The 19,688-nt window shown below is 35.1% G+C and overlaps 1 protein-coding gene across 3 annotated transcripts in view; it reads right to left on the bottom strand.

The window, feature by feature from the left end:
- The window catches only part of LOC123546209 (protein slit-like), a 94,267-nt gene that overhangs the window by 4,872 nt on the left and 69,707 nt on the right, over positions 1-19,688 (bottom strand). Inside the window, exons 14-35 of one of the 3 annotated variants that reach the window (XM_053551457.1) lie at positions 15,278-15,349; positions 14,915-15,078; positions 13,903-14,053; positions 13,448-13,519; positions 13,104-13,175; positions 12,408-12,479; positions 12,005-12,076; positions 11,068-11,139; positions 10,271-10,434; positions 9,834-9,896; positions 8,906-9,038; positions 8,325-8,414; positions 7,464-7,535; positions 6,510-6,581; positions 6,108-6,179; positions 5,585-5,748; positions 4,739-4,967; positions 3,474-3,613; positions 3,196-3,286; positions 2,385-2,498; positions 1,328-1,974; positions 457-690 (exon numbers count right to left, since the gene is read on the bottom strand). In XM_053551457.1, coding sequence (XP_053407432.1) covers positions 457-690; positions 1,328-1,974; positions 2,385-2,498; positions 3,196-3,286; positions 3,474-3,613; positions 4,739-4,967; positions 5,585-5,748; positions 6,108-6,179; positions 6,510-6,581; positions 7,464-7,535; positions 8,325-8,414; positions 8,906-9,038; positions 9,834-9,896; positions 10,271-10,434; positions 11,068-11,139; positions 12,005-12,076; positions 12,408-12,479; positions 13,104-13,175; positions 13,448-13,519; positions 13,903-14,053; positions 14,915-15,078; positions 15,278-15,349 — 3,032 coding nt within the window. The remainder of the gene's footprint in view (positions 1-456; positions 691-1,327; positions 1,975-2,384; positions 2,499-3,195; positions 3,287-3,473; positions 3,614-4,738; positions 4,968-5,584; positions 5,749-6,107; positions 6,180-6,509; positions 6,582-7,463; positions 7,536-8,324; positions 8,415-8,905; positions 9,039-9,833; positions 9,897-10,270; positions 10,435-11,067; positions 11,140-12,004; positions 12,077-12,407; positions 12,480-13,103; positions 13,176-13,447; positions 13,520-13,902; positions 14,054-14,914; positions 15,079-15,277; positions 15,350-19,688) is intronic. The other 2 variants (XM_053551459.1, XM_053551458.1) reach the window with 2 other exon arrangements.

Raw genomic sequence — 19,688 nt, 5'->3', positions numbered from 1 at the left:
GTAAAGTAAAAGCTGTGCGAGTGCATATATACAATCTAGCCATAAATAAAATGGCTGGCTCTCACTAGGAATAATAATAATAAACACGAAAATCACGTGAAAAGAATCCTGTTTTAAAGCAAATTACATCCAAAAATGGCGCAACATTTTATGTGGGGCATATTTTAGCCTGCTAGTTATAATTACTTACATCTCAAGAAAATGCCGAAGAGTCAATGTGACTTCGATATGCATAACACTATTATTATTATCATCTGTCTTTGTATATAAATAATTAATATTGAACATTCGTGAATATATTGAATTGTCTCCCTTATCGATGACGATGACAATATAATGCGAAATCACACATCGTCTATTTATTGGTAATTTATATTAATATGAACGTTTTTCACGTGATAACGTCATTATCAGTCCCAGTGAAATAAAACAAAACAACAAAAGAACAAAACTTACTATAGCTACTATCTGACGGATATTCACCTAATTCGCAGTGACGACCTCCGTACCCTGCACGGCAACGGCACGAGTAATCTTCACCACCCGGGTTAGCTCTGCACTTTCCTCGATTTAAACATTTATGATTTTTACACGGATCTGGATTACTGCATCCTGGTGTCATTTTGTGATTGCGTTTTGTAACCATAAAATCAAGAGGTTTTCCGTTTATAAGCACTTGTGAAAAACAGCCTGAAATAAACATTGCATGCTATGTTAAAAATTGCTATTACTTACATGGCACTGTTGACTCTTCACTAATAATTTGTGTTTGTTGTGTGTCAGTTCACATTAGTCCTTTTACGGTGGTTGCCCCTAGATTTCCCTCCTTAGGACAATATTACAGACATGAACGAGCTACGGGTTTAATCATCGACCTTCCGTTAGCCAGCAGGATGGCTTACTTACATGAAAGAATTCTTGCCCAAAGCGAGGTTTCGAACCCACAGCGATGAGGGGCAAGTGATTCGGCGTAAACGAACTTAACAACTCGGACACGAAGGCCCCGCTTCAGTGAGCAAAAATATGTATTTCACTACCTTGTTTTAACAGTTTTTTCCCATGTATTCAACGACAAAGTACCAAGAATTTCAAATGCGTACTTGTCCCATCGTGCAGTTATCAATTTCCCTCCAACACGCTCAATGATTTTCAACATGCCGCTTTCTCGATACAGCAACGCGAAAAGCAATCGAGTCAACAATTCAAAACGGAGTGTTGTTAGTTTAATATTATAAATACTAATTAAGTGTTTGAAACATAAAATTATCGTATGAATGACTTGTAAAAATGTATTTGTAGATGTTTATAATAATGACAGCAAACAAACCTTTGAAACTTGACCCATCGCGTATGTGGAATTTTCTTTCAGCTCTGGTGCTGATATGTCTTGGCACGCCGCCAAGAAACATGTCATCACTCACATCTAGGTATTGATGGGCGCCTTCATTTATTACTGTCCTGGGGTAACCATTATCGACCCGCATTGTGAAGTTTCTTTGACTCACTAGGAGTTCAATGGTGTGAAATTTCTCATCATCAACTTTAGTAAAACTGAACATGTAGCTAAATTGTGACGGGATGTGCTCTTTTCCGACGTAAAAACTGACGGCAACCCGTCCTTTATACAGCTCTATCGCCAAATGCTCCTCCACACCAGTGTACATCAATAGTCCCGAGCTCGAGTTCGTCTTCATAACTATAGTGATATTTGAAAACGCCTGGAAATTGAATTTCGGTAACTGAATGTAGGAGTCAACAGCCATAAAAGCGAGGCTAGCCAGCTTCTCACACTTCTTGCCAATAAAACCGGCTACACACTTGCACGTATAGTCAGACGATTTGCTTTCCTGGTAACACACGCCGTTGTTTTGACATTCATGGTTCTCACATAATCCTGCTTCTGGAATGGGCAGATCAATGTCCACTGGTGATATTTCACAGAACTTGCCAGTGTAGCCACGTTTGCAGAGACAACTGAAATTACAGAACAGCAAATTAAAATACTGTGATTTCAGTATAACCTCAGATGCAAACATTCAGCATCATCTGAATGTATACAATAATTTTAGAAATCCTCACTTGAGACTCGAGACTTCTGAATTCAAGCTAAAATGTAAAAGTTAAAAAAAAAGAAACAATACTTTTTGTAGAGTTTCTGGCTTAAGATCGATATAATAGAGCCAGACGTTTTTGATGACACTATTTTATATTTTTAAACACAGGAATTGAGTCTGTTTACGAAAGGTAATGCAATTTGCAACACCTCATTTGAATCCAAAAGAACAAGAAAATATATGAACACCAATGCTTTACATGTAAAATGACAAAAAGTATTGTATATGATGTCAGAATCTACTTAATTGTAAAATCAAGTCCAGTTTTACCTGTACGAGTTCACCTCGTCTACGCATGTTGATCCATGCTGGCAGATATTGTCCGCACACTCATCAATGTTTGTACTACAGTTCTTGTCCGCGTAGCCGGCTGGACACTCGCACCTACATTAATATACTGGCATTATCAAATCTCATTGCAAGTCCAATCCAGGAAGCAAAAAGCAATAAAAAAACTGTATTTCAATGAAAATCAGTGGTACTAATACTGAATATTACAAAAAGCAAGATCAACGACAGTGTGCATACAGTCTAAAACACATTATGACTTTCTGTGCATCTTTTTTCCGCAACCAACGGATGTTCTACTACTGATCCAGCTAATCTCATACTGAGAATTTTTCCTCACTTATCAGGGGAAGGAAGTGTGCAAATACTACGATTAAGTCAATTTCGCTGTTAGCGTTTTCTCCCCTTGTGAGCATTATTTTTTTTTTATATTTTTTTGGTTGGGTTTAACGTCGCACCGACACATTTTAGGTCATATGGCGACTTTCCAGCTTTAATGGTGGATGAAGACCCCAGGTGCCCCTCCGTGCATTATTTCATCACGAGCGGGCACCTGGGTAGAACCACCGACCTTCCGTAAGCCAGCTGGATGGCTTCCTCACATGAAGAATTCAACGCCCCGAGTGAGGCTCGAACCCACATCGATGAGGGGCAAGTGATTTGAAGTCAGCGACCACTCGGCCACGGAGGCCCCCTTGTGAGCATTTTAGATGAAATGTTTCTCTACCCGTGGCAGCTTCCTAAGTAAAGATCACCTCCCAAAATCTCTTTTAACAAGTACAAAGAACTATACCTGTAGTCAGTAGATAGATCAATACACTTTCCTCTCTCACAGAAGTTATATTGTTCAGTGCAGAATTCTATTTTGTCGGCACACTTTTCACCTGAAAAAAAAATGAACTGCATTAATAATAAACAGAGATTCTTGTTTTTTCTATTCATTTTAATTGTCTAAGTTAATATTGGTAAACAAATATCAAAATAAATAAACTCAAACAATATTTTGTTGTTTTTTTTTCTTTTCAGATGAATTGCGGGTAACTTGATTAAAAACTGGTTGAATAAACATACCCGTGTATCCCGGCGTGCACTGACACGTGTAAGTTTGTACACCATCAACACATGTGCCTCCGTTTTGACAAGTATGTGATTTACAATCGTCAATGTTTACTTCGCAGCGTTCCCCCTCAAATCCAGGCAAACATACACACCTAATGATGTAAAAGTAACAATTTTATGAACCAAAAACGAATTTATTAATTATCTAAATATTTACAGTTTTTACAAATACATATTTCTTGTAACCAAGACGCCTGTAAATGTCCTCACGTTTCAAAGGTTTTATAGTCATGAATATGTTCAGCTTAGGCTTCCGTAAACTGAAATTTGTCGCAGATTTTTCTCAGAAATATACACAATTCTATTAAATAGCAATATTCATTTAATTACGAAACATTCGCGTTGATACAAAGAGAAATTAAAAATGACATTTGGCCAAACAAGTTGAATACAGTCATGCTAGAAGAATGAGTAGCTGTACAACAAGCTGATAACGTAGATAAACTATAAATCAAGTTCTAACTGGCCTCTACAGTCTCAAAATGAAATAACAAAAACAGGACATTTTAATGCTAATTTAAAAATACTTTGCAAAAACAAGCGCTTGTAACCAAGTAAATTGCTATATAATTCCTGTTTGTATTCAGTTTTTTTTAAAAAGCGTTTATAAATAAAACAGCAAGAATTGTAAGATTTGTAATTATCTGCAAAAAAAGCGTCCATAAAAGAGAGAATTTTCGGTAAAAATAAAATATAAATATAAAAACAGTTTTATATTATAACTGGTTTTATATATCAAACGTAAAAATTAGATAAAAAAGCATGGTCAAAGCCTGTAACTGTTCCACTTACCATATCCTATGTGGCAAGAATAATAAAACGGTTTAAAAATAATAAAATATGCATTATTAACGCATTAAATTCTACTGTTCTCATGAAATCTTACAGAATTTCTGCTGTTATGTGTTTGACAGAAGTAAACAGTATATTACGGGGTTTTTTAACCGATGGTCAATTAAGATGCCCTGTACCTTATCAGTAACTATTTTGTTCTCCGCAATTCCGTGACGCCTTTACGAAATGAATTGTACGAAGCGGGCAAAGGACCGTCACGGAGACAACTAACCTTGCTGTCCAGGGATCGAACTTGCGATATTCTTATTTGTGTCTTTATTTCTCAACTTACAGACGGGAACTCAAAGAATTTAAAGAAAAACATACTACATAAAGACAGATTCTTTATTCTAATCTTTATGTATAATAAAAGTCTGACTTACATAAAACTACCAAAGAGATTCTTGCGGTCTTTGATTTTACAGATGCCGTTGTTATGGCAGGGGTTGCCGAAACACGCATTTATTTCCTCTTCACATCTCTTGCCATGGAAACCAGGTGTGCAGTCACATTTGAAGTTTCTGAATCCAAGGGCTGTACAGACTCCGCGATTCTGGCATGGATTCCGGTAACATACGTTACATTTAGCCTGTACTTCGGGGTCCGGTTCGCCTACAATAAAAATGTTAGTTGCTGAGACTTGGTTTATATACGTTACATTTAGCCTACACTTTAGGATAGGATTCGCCTGTAATACAAATGTAAGTTGCTGAGACTTGGTTTATATACGTTACATTTAACATACTCTTCAGGATTCCATTCGCCAGTAATATAAAGGTATCGGTTACCGACATGGTTTACACACGTTTCATTTAGCCTACACTTTAGGATAGGATTCGCCTGTAATACAAACGTAAGCTGCTGTCATGGTTTATATACATTGCACTGAGCTAATACTTCTGGACCCAACAGCCATAAGTTACAGTAACACCACGGCATTTCTATCTGGTCTGCCTAAATAACTAAATAATGCTATATAGCTTGCAAACCGATCTTCAAGTAAATATTTAGGTAAAGATTTGGGATTTTTGTCTTATCTGATTTTGTTTTGTCATACCAACTCGATGTAGATCATTTGGCGACTTTCAGTGGTACATGAAGACCCCAGATAGTCCTATGGTCATATATGTCTTATATTCAAGTAGCTATTGATATACTAGTATACCAAGTGTCAGAAATTGTAATCAAATTACTCTTCAGTACTGTATGTCTCAAACAAAAATACTTACTATTGCATTCAAAATAGCTAGAAGGTGTAGTCAACATCAGTTTGTTCACCATACTGTCTGGACCGACACATGCAGCAATGCCCGATTCTACATACTTCTTCTTCACCCAGTCTGACAGCCACTTCAATCCACAGTCGCAATACAATGGATTTCCACCTAGTGCCCTAATACAAAAACAAAGAAATGTTACAGACACAAGTATAACCAACTGCCACAGTAGAAAGGAATTTTAATTATTCTCCCGAAACACAGAAATTGTAAATTTCGTGAGTATTATTTCAACATGCACAAGCCTCCAACTAATTCCCTGTAACAGCATGCAAAAATATTTTGAAAATATTTTGAAAATATTTTTGCTGTTTACAGTCGATGCTCACATTCTGCCAAAATGTTAAAAACTACACCTTTTGAAAATGAACCTTTTTCTAAGTGTTTTCTGAAAGCTTTATACTACATCTGTCAGATTAACTTGTTAACTATTCTAAAATACATATGCATTGATTTTGACTTTAAATACACTTACAGATGTGTGAGAGATGTTAAATCATCGAAGGTACCATAAGGAATGGATGACATGTTGTTTCCATGAAGGGACCTGTAGTAGATAAAAAAATCCTTAAGTACTCCCAAATACACCATTATGATTTACACTTATATATACTGGAAGTGACATGTATTAGCAAAAATAATAAAAAAGATATTTTAACAAAAAATTGCGATAAACATATAAAACTGCCAGTGAATTTTCAGCTTTCAATTTTGAATCTGCAAAAGTGGCATTGAATTTGCTTGAAATTGACAATAAATTCAAAAATAGATTTGACTGAAACTGACAGTTAAAACCAATTTAAAAATAAGAATTAAATTAAAGACATAAAAAATTTGCCAGAAACTGACAGTGCATTTAGATACAGCAGATACTTACAAAATTCTGAGTTCGTTCAATCCACTAAATGTTGTATCAGCAACACATTGCAATTTGTTGTAACTCATGATTCTGAAAAACAGTTATTGAATTTTACAATTTGTTCTACCCTAGCATATGTTACTGAATAAATACTCATTAAAGGTACATCGACGCCCTACTCTGACAATTCGGCCGTTTAAATCTGTAGTTGTCCTTTGCTTCGTATTCATAAACACGATAATATGGAAGGCTTTATGACAATTCCGGCCAAAACCTCTCGGGCTTATAACAAAAACAGGGAATCGTGGTCTATAAGGGCTCCTTAGATATCATTGTGTGTAATAAACATGACAACAGACCTACCGTTTTGCAAGCCTATGTTATCTGTAACTGACAAATCCTTACTCCAGGTTTCCTCGACATAATTAATTGGATAACCGTGAACCATTATTTAAGCTTATAAATAGTTTTTTTTTTACCTTCTGCCATTCTTTGGTAAAAGAATAATGGGCAAGATGTTATTCCTTGACATGACGAAATGCAAACTTTTTTAAGGCTGTTTCAAAGAATGAGAACTGACAAATCCGTAGTTTACAAAAACAGAATGGTACAGACTTTATGAATGGAACATCGGTTAGCCAAAGGTTTTCTGCATAGTACAACATACGCATGAAGCAGACAGATATTCCGTATGATAGGAACACCGTGAAATATACATAGAGGCTGTCGGAAAAGAGAAAATTGCATCACAGATTGCGAGCTATATTCAAATTATTTTACTGTTGAATTGTTAACGGATATTGATCTGCCCAATATGTAAATTTATGTTGCATGACTGTCTAGAAAAATGGTTTGATCTTTGCGCTAAAGTTATTGAAGTTTTACCCGTTCTGAAGATTGCAAATGCAGCATCGAGGCACTGCACATACAGATATACTTCCAGAGATACTGCAGATTCTGACAGGTACTTACAATGTTGACAGATGTGTCAAATTAGCAAACAGCTTCGGAGGCAGGCTCATAATCTGATTGTTACTCAGGTCCCTGAAAAAATAATTTGAAATAATTTCCCCCTGAATGTAAAACGCATAAACAGCACAATGAGTGCAGCTGTCGGAATATTCATCACGTTGTGACAGGGGTACTTATACCACTAATGAGCAACCCTGAAAAAGTACTAAATAAATAAACCACAAGGCACAAAACATGCTGATTTCTTCATTTAATGTTAGATATTTCCTGATCATATCAATTATCTTATTAAAGTAGATAGATTTAACACAGTTACCAATAGTTCATTCATAAAAATAAACTATGTTGTAGAGCGATCGAAGTGAAATCTTTAAAATGAGCCGTGCCATGAGAAAACCAACAGTGGGTTTGCGACCAGCATGGATCCAGAACAGCCTGCGCATCCGCGCAGTCTGGTCAGGATCCATGCTGTTCGCTAACAGTATCTCTAATACCAATAGGCTTTAAAAGCGAATAGCATGGATCCTGACCAGACTGCGCGGATGCGCAGGCTGGTCTGGATCCATGCTGGTCGCAAAGCCACTATGTTGGTTTTCTCATGGCACGGCTCAAATATGTTCTACGATGTGGGCTTCATTTACTGCTACATTAACGACTGATATTTCAACACTATAAATGTTGTTTTTTTTTGCATAAATTATATTTACCGATGATTTTTCAATGCACGTTTTCGATCTTTTATTTCAGCGACATATGACCTTTTTGTACCGATTCACTAGAAACTCTTTCATTCATCACGGTAATGATTAAATATTTAAGAAGATGAATAGATAAATACGATTGTATTATGGTTTGACTTACAGGCGGGTCAGCTGCGTGAGTCTGCCTATTTCACTGACAATGTCATCTGATGAACTCTCGACCTCTTCTATACCATTGTCGTCAAGGTATCTGTACATGGAAAATCAAGTGTAAGTTTATGTTCCTTTGTTTGATCGGTATGGTAAAAGAAAAGCCCCCAGAGTAGTCCCAAACAGACGTATCAACAAAAAAGAACTTTTTTAGGACAAAAGGTTTTAATTCAGGCTTGTAGCTTACCCCTAAATCCCAAGACTACAGCATATGTTTGCCTAAGATTAAATGCATATTGAGAAATAAATATTGTGTCCACCAAAAACATCCTCTTTCAGTAAGAAAACGGAGTTGTATAATAATAACAGGAACTCCATAGATATTAAAATTGATAGCAAAATGGACGAGGAGTCAAAATCAGTGTGGTTACCACATTACTTTTAGTTCTCCGGTATTCGTACCATAAATGTAAGGAAAAGTTCTCAGTTTTCTCAGTACTTAAGTACGTTAATACGTTGCATACAATTATATATGTGATTTGATGTTGAATTGTGCATTTAATGTGGAACATGAAGCTCTGGAAAACTTACAGTTCTGTTGTATCTAGTGGTATGCCTTTTGGAATATTTTTCAGGTCCTTCCGGCTACATCTAACAACAGTTCCGGTACATGTGCACTTGTCTGGACAATGCACACGTGGATCGCAATTTCTTTGGATTAAATCTGACAAAATTGAGGGAAAAAAAAATTATTCGGTGGTATATTTTTACATATCATACAAAATTGTTCGATGACCGATTGATTTTTCTCATCTATTTCATGATTAGAAGTGTGTTTGTTTCATTCTAATGAAATTAGACTACCTCAAGGTTGTCTGTAAACGTTAAAAAGTTCCAATTTTCGACCACAATTGTGTGTACGCTGACAATTTTGCAGACGAACATTTCTTCAGTTTCTCCCTGTTTGTTTTCTGACCATGTTGCCAGGAAACACCTGTATAAAAAGTACTCTAAGTCACACTATTTTTCGTTTTTCCAGTCAAGACCTATCCTGGGAATCAAGTCTGAAAATTTCTTACTTTTTTTTTTCAACCTGCAGATTGACAATATCAGAAACTCGATGAATGCCAATTAACACTAATTAGCGAAAATTATGTGGGATCTTTAATGTATATATGAGCCGTGCCATGAGAAAACCAACATAGTGGGTGTGCGACCAGCATGGATCCAGACCAGCCTGCGCATCCGCGCAGTCTGGTCAGGATCCATGCTGTTCGCTAACAGTTTCTCCAATTCCAATAGGCTTTAAAAGCGAACATCATGGAGCCTGACCAGACTGCGCGGATGCGCAGGCGGCTGGTCTGGATCCATGCTGTTCGCACACCCACTATGTTGGTTTTCTCACGGCGCGGCTCATATATATATATAAGGTATGATTTCTTCTGACCTGACAATGCACGAATATTATCAACGGCTTCCCAGGCTAGTCAAGACCTTACAGGTAAAGTTGTGTACATACCTCCTGCCGGTTGATCCGAACAACATGGTGGGATTCCTACATTACAGCCAATCTCGTTGTTCTCTAAACGTCAAATAAAACAATAAAACACACAATTGAATTAGTAGAACAGAGGTAGACGAGGGGAAAGATAATATATCAAATCATGAAGCTGTAAATCTGCTGGGAATACTGTGGTGTAAGACAGGTGCTTAATACGCTGCACTTTAGTAAGAAAAAATGCAAATGCTTACAATGCCAGCATTTATCATAATTAAAATGGAATAAAAAAATAACATGGGCTATACAACAGAGAAAGCATTAACTTGACAAGTTACAGATCTGTACAATAGATATAGACTTAAACATTGCAATATTCTGTAAAGACTTACTGTATTCTTAATTAAAACAGTACCGAAGGGTAAGTTTGAAAATATTTTATCATTAGTCAATCTCACCTTCACATATCATTTCTTCGGGATCAACGTCCAAAAATGGCGTGTCGCGCATTTTGCGCGGGAAATAACACGTAAGACTTCCAACCAAAACGTTATGTGATTTTAACCATTTGGAAAACCACTTGAGATGGCAGTTACACGAGAATGGGTTTGACATCAGATTCCTACAACAGAATGCATAAAGTGATTAAATATGAGCCATGCCATGAGAAAACCAACATAGTGGGTTTGCGACCAGCATGGATCCAGACCAGCCTGCGCATCCGCGCAGTCTGGTCAGGATCCATGCTGTTCGCTTTTCAAGCCTACTGCAATTAGAGAAACTGTTAGCGAACAGCATGGATCCTGACCAGACTGCGCGGATGCGCAGGCTGGTCTGGATCCATGCTGGTCGCAAACCCACTATGTTGATTTTCTCATGGCACGGCTCATATATGCAATATGAAAGAAAATAAACCGTCTGAATGTTCACAGGTTTTACAACAAACGTTAGGATTCTAACGTAAGCACAATTTCTGCTGGATCTGTACAACTGTACTTTATATTTTATTCTCGTTTCTCTACAAATGTACCACCGGTTATTTTACGGAACGTTCTAGATCTAGTCTAAACATTGGTAACCTTAAGGGCATACGTGACTGAAGCAACCAAAAGACGTTTGAAAATAATTCACAGATTAATCTCTTAACAATTTAACACAACCTCTGAGACATAAAAGGGACGTAAATTGTCGTAGACATAACGATTATATTTTTAAAGCAGGCGACACTGACGACAAATATAATACAATGACTTACAATGAAGACAGTTCTGTTGTTCTGTCAAAAGCACCCTCCTGAATGCACCCTATCTGGTTCCCAAACAGATCTCTGAAACAGATATATAGAAATCAGGTGTGCTTGTTTGTAATCTGATAAACTCATTCCATATCTTTTTCCAATTTCTGCAGAACATATTCCATCTAATTTACCTATCTTCTACATTTGATTATCTATTTTAGGAAATTATCTTTACCAGCGAAAAATTATGCGATACCAATAGAAATAAAGATTGAAATTTATTTTAAAACGTTAAAAACATTAGATATTGTATCAATACCCATTATTTTTATTGTTGCAGACGTTTATATGATATCTCATAGCTAAAATCATGCGAAATTGTTTATGATTCTATGATAAAGATCTTATTTTAATACACTTTAAACATCAGATATTGTGTTAATGTATTATTCCTTGTACACGTGTCTGTTTATAAATGAACCGCACCATGAGAAAACCAACATAGTGCGTTTGTGACCAGCATGGATCCAGACCAGCCTGCGTATCCGCGCAGTCTGGTCAGGATCCATGCTGTTTGCCAACAGTTTCTCTAATTACAATAGGCTTTGAAAGCGAACAGCATGGATCCTGACCAGACTGCATGGATGCGCAGGCTGGTCTGGATCCATGCTGGTCGCAAGCGCACTATGTTGGTTTTCTCATGGCGCGGCTCAAATGCGATTTTTTTAGAATCCCATAAAGCAGATATTCACAAAGGATGCAGCACTGATGGACCACCTGTTATTAGATTAAACGATTGTCAAAATTCAATATCAGACAAATGCCTGCTTAATTATTTACAGTTTTAGATCCCAGTTCTGCTAATCCCGATCCTGCTGAAACAGATAAAAAATTAAAAAGGTTGTGATTTTAAATTCTAAGATGGCGATCTATTCAAAACAAGATATTCACTTACAGTTTCCTCAGATTGACTGTGTCTCGGAATGTAGCGTTACTAATGCATGTCAATCGGTTACCAGTCAGCGATCTGGAAAATCAAACAAAGTGCATTTTCCTTCTTGTCATGATGCAAATTGTGTTTTTCGTGATATATTTTTTCCAAATTATGCCAATCAAAATAATCTTGCGAGCATGGCAAAGTTAATTCGAGAGTAAATACATTATAACCGAATATCCTGCTCACAGATACTCAAATATGGCAAGGCTGCTGTGTAAGTAATGAATACAAATGCAATACTGAATCCACTAAAGCATTAAGACAATGTAATCAGACTCGGAGAAAGTCTGTCTTAATTTAGTTTTAAATAGGAAGGTGCATTTATAATTCTGTACTATTAATGTAGTACGAAAGATCTTACATATGGTGCACTCCTATCAGTCCAGCCATCATTCTTCCAGAAACTTTGTCCAATCGGTTGTTTGCAAGGTTTCTGAAAACAAAAAGAAACAGAAACTTGAAACACATTTGTTGAAGTATAGAATTCCATAGATTTACAAAAATGTCATAGATTTTTAATTGTTGGCAGTTGCATTTAACTTTGTAGCGCAATATATAAATACCAGATGCATCTGAATGTGTTTGCAGAAATTCTGAATGTTAACCGCAGCTACCAGGTTGACAGTATTATGCAAGGGTTCACCGTATCTGTGAACGTACTCGGATACATGCGATATCTATATTTTATACGGAAAAATGTGTACAGATGAAAACATGAACACCTTTTTTAAAAATAATATTCAAGAAAATATGTAGAAAAAGATAATTGTGAGAGCATTACATATCTAAATTTCAGACTTATGTGCATTAAGTGTGCCATCATGATTAAGTTACATCCCTAGCCTGGGAACACCTTAAGTCTATTCTTAGACTGAGCACTTTTTAGGGGTGTGCCACCATAATGTTATACAAGTTAAATCAGGAATTTGTATCTGCCACAATATGGAAACTATATACATGTGTAGGAAAATGCATGCGAGGTAAAATACTGCAATTTCTTCACAGCATTAAGCAAAATCGTTACTGGATAAATTAGAGTAAAATGCACAACACTTACAGTTCTACCAGCTTTTCTAATGATCCAAATGTGTTGTCTTCAATAATTTCAAGGAGGTTGTCACTCAGATCTCTGAAATAAAATAACAGTATTGACTGACAAATCTTTAAAAAAATACGAACTCTTCACTGTAGAAGATAGGAATGTCCATATCCTCCTTGAATTTATGTGGGGAGCTGAAGATAATTGATCGAAACTGCCGATGAAGGCTTATTTTCATACAGATTACATACCGTAATTATGTAATAGTCATTATTTAAAAGACATGCAAATGAATTAATTGTGGAAAGTAAATGCTTTAGTAAACTGAATATACACTGATATTTCTAAAACAATATACTTACAGAATCTGCAAGTTTGGTAGTTCGCTAAATGCACCTTGCGAAAGCTTTGATATCTGGTTGTCTTTAAGGTTTCTGAAATACAAAATATACCTATATATATTTGCAGACGAAATATTAGATTATCATTTGCTTTCTTACAGAAGAATTGTGAGGATTTGCCATTTAATGCTATCATAGTTCAATGATTTATATTATACCTTTCAGTTGCATTCCAACAAATTCTATATATAGTATGTTAAGGCAACCAGATTCTCCAAGAATGTACATTTGACTTATATTGCGACCAAAGTATACAATACAGTTTAAACTCGGAATCTCGAATTCCAAGTGATCAAGCGTTTTAAATTCGACTTAAAATCATATTTTGTGCACGCGTTTTCCGGACGGAACTTGAATATGCCTTGGAATTTCGAGATAAACTAGTTCGAAACATTGAGTATATTTGATTAACTTACAGCTGTGTGATGTATGATGGGAGATTAGTCGGCACTGACGTCAGACGTCTTGAGGAACAATCAACTGTGGTACCAGAACAGTCACACTTGAGTGGGCATGTGTTATCAATGGTACAACTTCCGGCATTCCTGGTACGATACTCCTCTGTACCTACAAGCATAATATAGAGGTCAAATGTTGTTCCTGTTGTTACTGGAACAATTTAACAAATACACTAATACCGAACATCTCTCGATAGCAATCCTGGTTGAGTCATGTATACAGATAAAGAATTCATTTACAAAGTTAGAAATGTACACATAGATACTATAAACTCTTAGCCTAATACATGCATTTGTATTCGTAGGAGCAGTTAATTTCTCGGTTTTCATACGAATATACTTTGAAACATATTTGAGATTTGAGAATAAAAGACAACATGGAAGCATTTAAAGCACATAAAAAGACACATAAATTCGACTGAGTGAGCCACGTAAAAGTGAGAAAATACAACAAAAAATCACAATGACTTATATGATTTACAGTAACTATCTGCAGGAGTTAATATCTAAAAGAAAGAAATGCAGCATACAAAATTTGACAACATTTACTGATAGATTGTTCTAAGTTGTAAAACTTAAAAAATACATTTTTGAGGACGGAGACTACACCTCATGCAAGAAAATGTAAGAAAGGTATACCAAATTGCTGGTGTTAGATATATGTACATATAAAAAAGTCCATGTAGATACATTTATAAATATAAAAGTAAAATGTGACCTTTAACGGATGACCACAGTCAGGCTGCCCAAGTACATTGAACCCTGGAATTTACATATTTAACAGCCTATATATGCAAGACAACACCCAATTAAAAAAAACTACACAAAGTAGCGCAAATTACAATTTCTATTTTTGTAATTTTTTGAAATAAAAAAAAAACAGTAGAAAATGACATAAAAACAGCCAGTAAATATGCAAAAAGTCCAGGTATGTTGCGACGACATCGATCATGCTTAAAATTAAAATCACCTTTACATTTGAACTTAGATGATTTTGTGCCACTTAATTTTTTCCGCTCCATCCGTTTAGGTCTGACACATCGGGCCCCGCTGGTCTCTATTGGGTTCGCCTCAAGATAGTCCGACAACCATGCAAGGTTGCAGTCACAGATGAAAGGGTTTCGTCCCAAATGTCTGTAAAGTAAGAGTTTAGAAAATGTGGTATAACTAAGTGTACTTCAGGCTCGCTTTATTACTAGATTTACCTCCCTTGCAATGATAAATATTGCTTTTCATCAAGTTGTCGCACAATACTAAGGATTAAATAGACAAATATGAATATTATTCTTTAGAAATATAAAATCAGATATATCATATCTATTTATATACTTACAGTGTTTGTAAATTGATCAGTGGTGAGAAAGTGTCGTTTGCAAGCGATTCGATTTTATTGTCATACAAAGATCTGGAAAAGAAGGAAAATGTGTGACTAAAGGACACATAAAGTCCGTCATGGTACTAGCATTGAAAAAAATACATCCTTGTTGGACCCAAGACATTTAATAGTGACAATACATATGAGCCGCGTCATGAGAAAACCAATATAGTGGCTTTGCGACAAGCATGGATCCAAACCAGCCTGCGCATCCGCGCAGTCTGGTCTGGATCCATGTTGTTCGCTTTCAAAGCCTATTGCAATTAGAGAAACCGTTAGCGAACAGCATGGATCCTGACCAGACTGCGGGGATGCGCAGGCTGGTCTGGATCCATGCTGGTCGCAAAGCCACTATGTTGGTTTTCTCATGGCGCGGCTCATATTTCGAACTCTTTTAATTGTATATTATTTAATGAATTACGATCTAGTTGTGTTTCTGTCAATATTTAAAATTTTTAATTCGTTGCAGTCGGACTTGTTTAACTTAAACGGAGTGCACTTTTAAGTATTAGGGAATTTTGTATGACTAAAATTCATTATATAGATAAAAGGAGGAAAGAAGTCATCCGCCCTCTATTGTTTCTCCATTGTTTGGCCAGCAGTACATTTACACAAGAAACCATTCCATTTATTGTTCTTCTGTTGGGCATGGCGTTTACTATAGTAAAAATCAACCATCAACAATTTAGTATTAAATACAGATCTAGATTACTATAATCATAAGTCAATGGATAATAATAAAAATTCCAGGAATGTTCTTATTGATTTTATATCAAGTAAACATCTTTGTGATCCTTATAGAGAGCTTAATGGCGAAATTAGAAAATTTACATGGAGAAGAACAAACCCTGTTCAACAGGCTAGACTAGATTTCTTTTTAGTTTCACAGGATCTGTTGCCACATATTAGATGTTGTGATATTAGTTTAAGTTATAGGTCAGATCATTCTATTGTTTTGTTAAATGTTGATTTTAGCAATGTGACCCATGGCAAAGGTCTCTGGAAATTTAATAATTCTCTGTTGTTTGATAGTGAATATTTAAAATGTATCAATGAAAAAATTGAAGAAGTGAAATCACAATATTGTCTGCCAGTTTATAACCCAGAGAATTTAGAAAATCTTAATAACCAAGAGATCCAATTTGTTATTGATGACCAACTTTTTCTAGAAACATTGTTGATGGAAATAAGGGGAAAAACTGTATCATATTCCAGTTATAAAAATAAGTGTAGAAAGTCACAAGAAGATATTTTGATTTCACAGATTAGAGACTTAGAGAATAATTTAGTAGAAGAGAACAAAGATAAGTTGTTAAAACTACAGGAAGAATTAGAGAGTTTTAGAAAAGAAAAAATGAGAGGTCATATAATAAGGTCAAGAGCGGAATGGATAGACAATGGTGAAAAACCAACAAGTTATTTTTGTAACCTTGAAAAATACCATTATACTAATAAAGTGATACCCTTTTTGGAAAGAGATGATGGTACAATGATATATGACCAAAAGGAAATTTTAAATGAAACACAATTATTTTATAAACGTTTATATACTAAAGTTGATATAGCTGATGACTATAACATTGATAACTTTTTAGATAATGATGCCAATATTCCAAAATTGAGCAAGGAGCAGTCTGATTCTCTTGAAGGCCTGATTTCTTATGAAGAGGTTGCTGATACATTAAAAAACATGAAAAACGATAAAAGCCCAGGATCTGATGGTTTTTCATCAAATTTTTTTAAAGTCTTTTGGAAACAAATTGGAAATTTTATTGTTCGAGCTATAAATTGTGCTTTCCATAAGGGCGAATTTTCAGTTACACAAAAACAAGGCATTATTACATGTATACCTAAAGACAATAAACCTAAGCAATATTTAAAGAACTGGCGCCCAATTACACTTTTGAATACGGTTTTTAAACTTGCATCTGGCTCCATCGCAAAAAGACTTAAGAAGGTACTTGATTTTTTAATAGATGGAGATCAAACAGGATTTGTACAAGGAAGATTTATAGGAGAAAATACACGTCTTTTATATGATATAATGCAATATACTGATAAACATAAAATACCTGGATTGTTAATGATGATAGATTTTGAAAAGGCGTTCGACACCATTTCTTTTGATTTTATCAACAAAACATTAGCCTTTTTTAATTTTGGTCCCATGATAAAAAAATGGATTTCGCTGTTTTACAATGGTACGGAGACATCCGTCCAGTTGAATGGTTTCCTTTCAAAGTTCTTTAACACAAGTCGCGGTTGCCGTCAAGGCGATCCGATTAGCCCTTACATTTTTATCCTTTGTGCAGAGATTTTAGCTATAAAAATAAGAAATAACAAAAATATTAAAGGTATTGAGATTAATGGTACAGAATATAAGATAGCACAATTTGCAGATGACACTTCCTTATTGTTAGACGGATCAGATAATTCACTAAATTGCACTCTAGATGTTTTGCATGAATTTTCAATATACTCAGGTTTGAAAGTTAACTTTGAAAAAACTCATGTCATATGGATAGGTAATTTGAAGTATAGTACAAGAGCAATTAAAACAAAGTGGAAACTAAATTGGGGTTGTACATCATTTAAAGTTCTTGGACTTAAATTCCATGTTGACTTAGATAAAATGCTAAGTCTAAATTTTGATGAAAAGATAGAGAAATTGAAAAGATGTATTCAGTATTGGAAAAGAAGGGAATTAACCCCTATAGGACGTATAACCGTTGTTAAGTCCTTGTTATTGCCAATGTTAACTCACCTTTTTACATCATTGCCAAATCCAGACAAAATTGTATTAGATGCAATAAACAAAATGTTCAATGAGTTTGTATGGAATGGTACTCCTAGAATTAAAAACACTGTTTTCATAAAAGATTATAAAGAAGGTGGTTTGAAAATGCCTGATATTGTTTCTTATGTGAAGAGCTTAAAATTGTCATGGTTTAAACGTGCTGTTAGTGGAAAAAACTTGAAATGTTATATACTACTGGATGATATTCTGAATATTGAAAAGTTGTTTAATTGTGGTAAAACATATATAGAAACTGTACATAGAATATTGACAAATGCATTTTGGAAAGATGTTTTGCAAGCTTATGTTGACTTTGTGCATGTATTACCAATTGACTGTATTGAAAGATTTCATGAAATGCCTTTGTTTTATAACCACAACTTTCTTATTGGCAATAAGCCGGTGTTTTTTAAAGCTTGGTATGACAAGGGGGTTAGATATGTAAAAGATTTGCTGGATACAAATGGAAGGTTTTTAAGTAGACAGCAATTTGAACAAAATACAGGATTGAAAATCAATTTCCTACAGTATGAAGGAATGCTTAAAGCTGTTAAAACATTTTATAAAAAAGTACCAAGGGACAATAATATGAAAACAGAGTCTACCCCCCTGTTCCCTATAATTCCTTGTTATGTAAAACCTTTGATAACTTGTAATAAGGGAACTTCAGTGATGTATGATATATTTATAGACAATACAGATACTCCAACTTGCCAAGACAGGTGGAACGATATTTTTAAAATTGAACCAATAGAATGGAAATACTTACATAGCTGGGTGTTTATTCTTACAAAAGATACGTATCTACAGTGGTTCCAAACCAGATTGATACACAGAATATTAGCTACAAATATATTATTACACAAGATGAACATTACACCAGATTCTAATTGTTCTTTTTGTAAGACCGATACTGAAACTTTAATCCACCTATTTTGGGAATGTCCAATAATAGAAACGTTTATATTAGAAACCAAGAATTATGTTATAACTTTTGATCGAGACTTTCAGATTGATTGCAAAACCTTCATTTTAGGAAATTCTAAAAAGAACTTTGAACATTATAACATTTTTTGCCTGGAAGTAAAAAGATATATTTATATGTGCAAAAGAAAAGGTTGTATTCCATCCCTAAATGGATTGAAGGGAAGTCTAAAGTTAGCCTTGTCAATTGTTAAAGAAACAAAAATATCAGAAGATAAAAAGGAAAATTGGTCTTTGTTAAAAGAATATGTGAATGAGTTTGTATTTATTTTGTATTTATTATAAGAAGTGTTAGTAAGCTGTACAGAACTTTACTTCTTCTATACCAGTGTACCAGTGTCTTAAGGTCTTAAGTTATACTTGTCTTGCTAGAATGTAATATGACTTTTCATTTGAATGTTTATCTCCTAACATATAAGGTACAATACATCAACATTATATTGCTTGTTTGATACAGATTAACTAGTGTCTTTTATTATGTGTCTTTCATATTTTGTATATATTGCACTCTTTGTACGGTGTGTTCCCGTGGAGTGCCCCGATCCACGCACACCTATGGACGGGGAAAATAAAGATGTATTGAAAAAA

The sequence above is a fragment of the Mercenaria mercenaria genome, chromosome 9 (assembly GCF_021730395.1).
Source record: "Mercenaria mercenaria strain notata chromosome 9, MADL_Memer_1, whole genome shotgun sequence".
Taxonomy (NCBI): Eukaryota; Metazoa; Mollusca; class Bivalvia; order Venerida; family Veneridae; genus Mercenaria; species Mercenaria mercenaria.
This window is presented reverse-complemented; position numbering and strand designations above follow the sequence as displayed.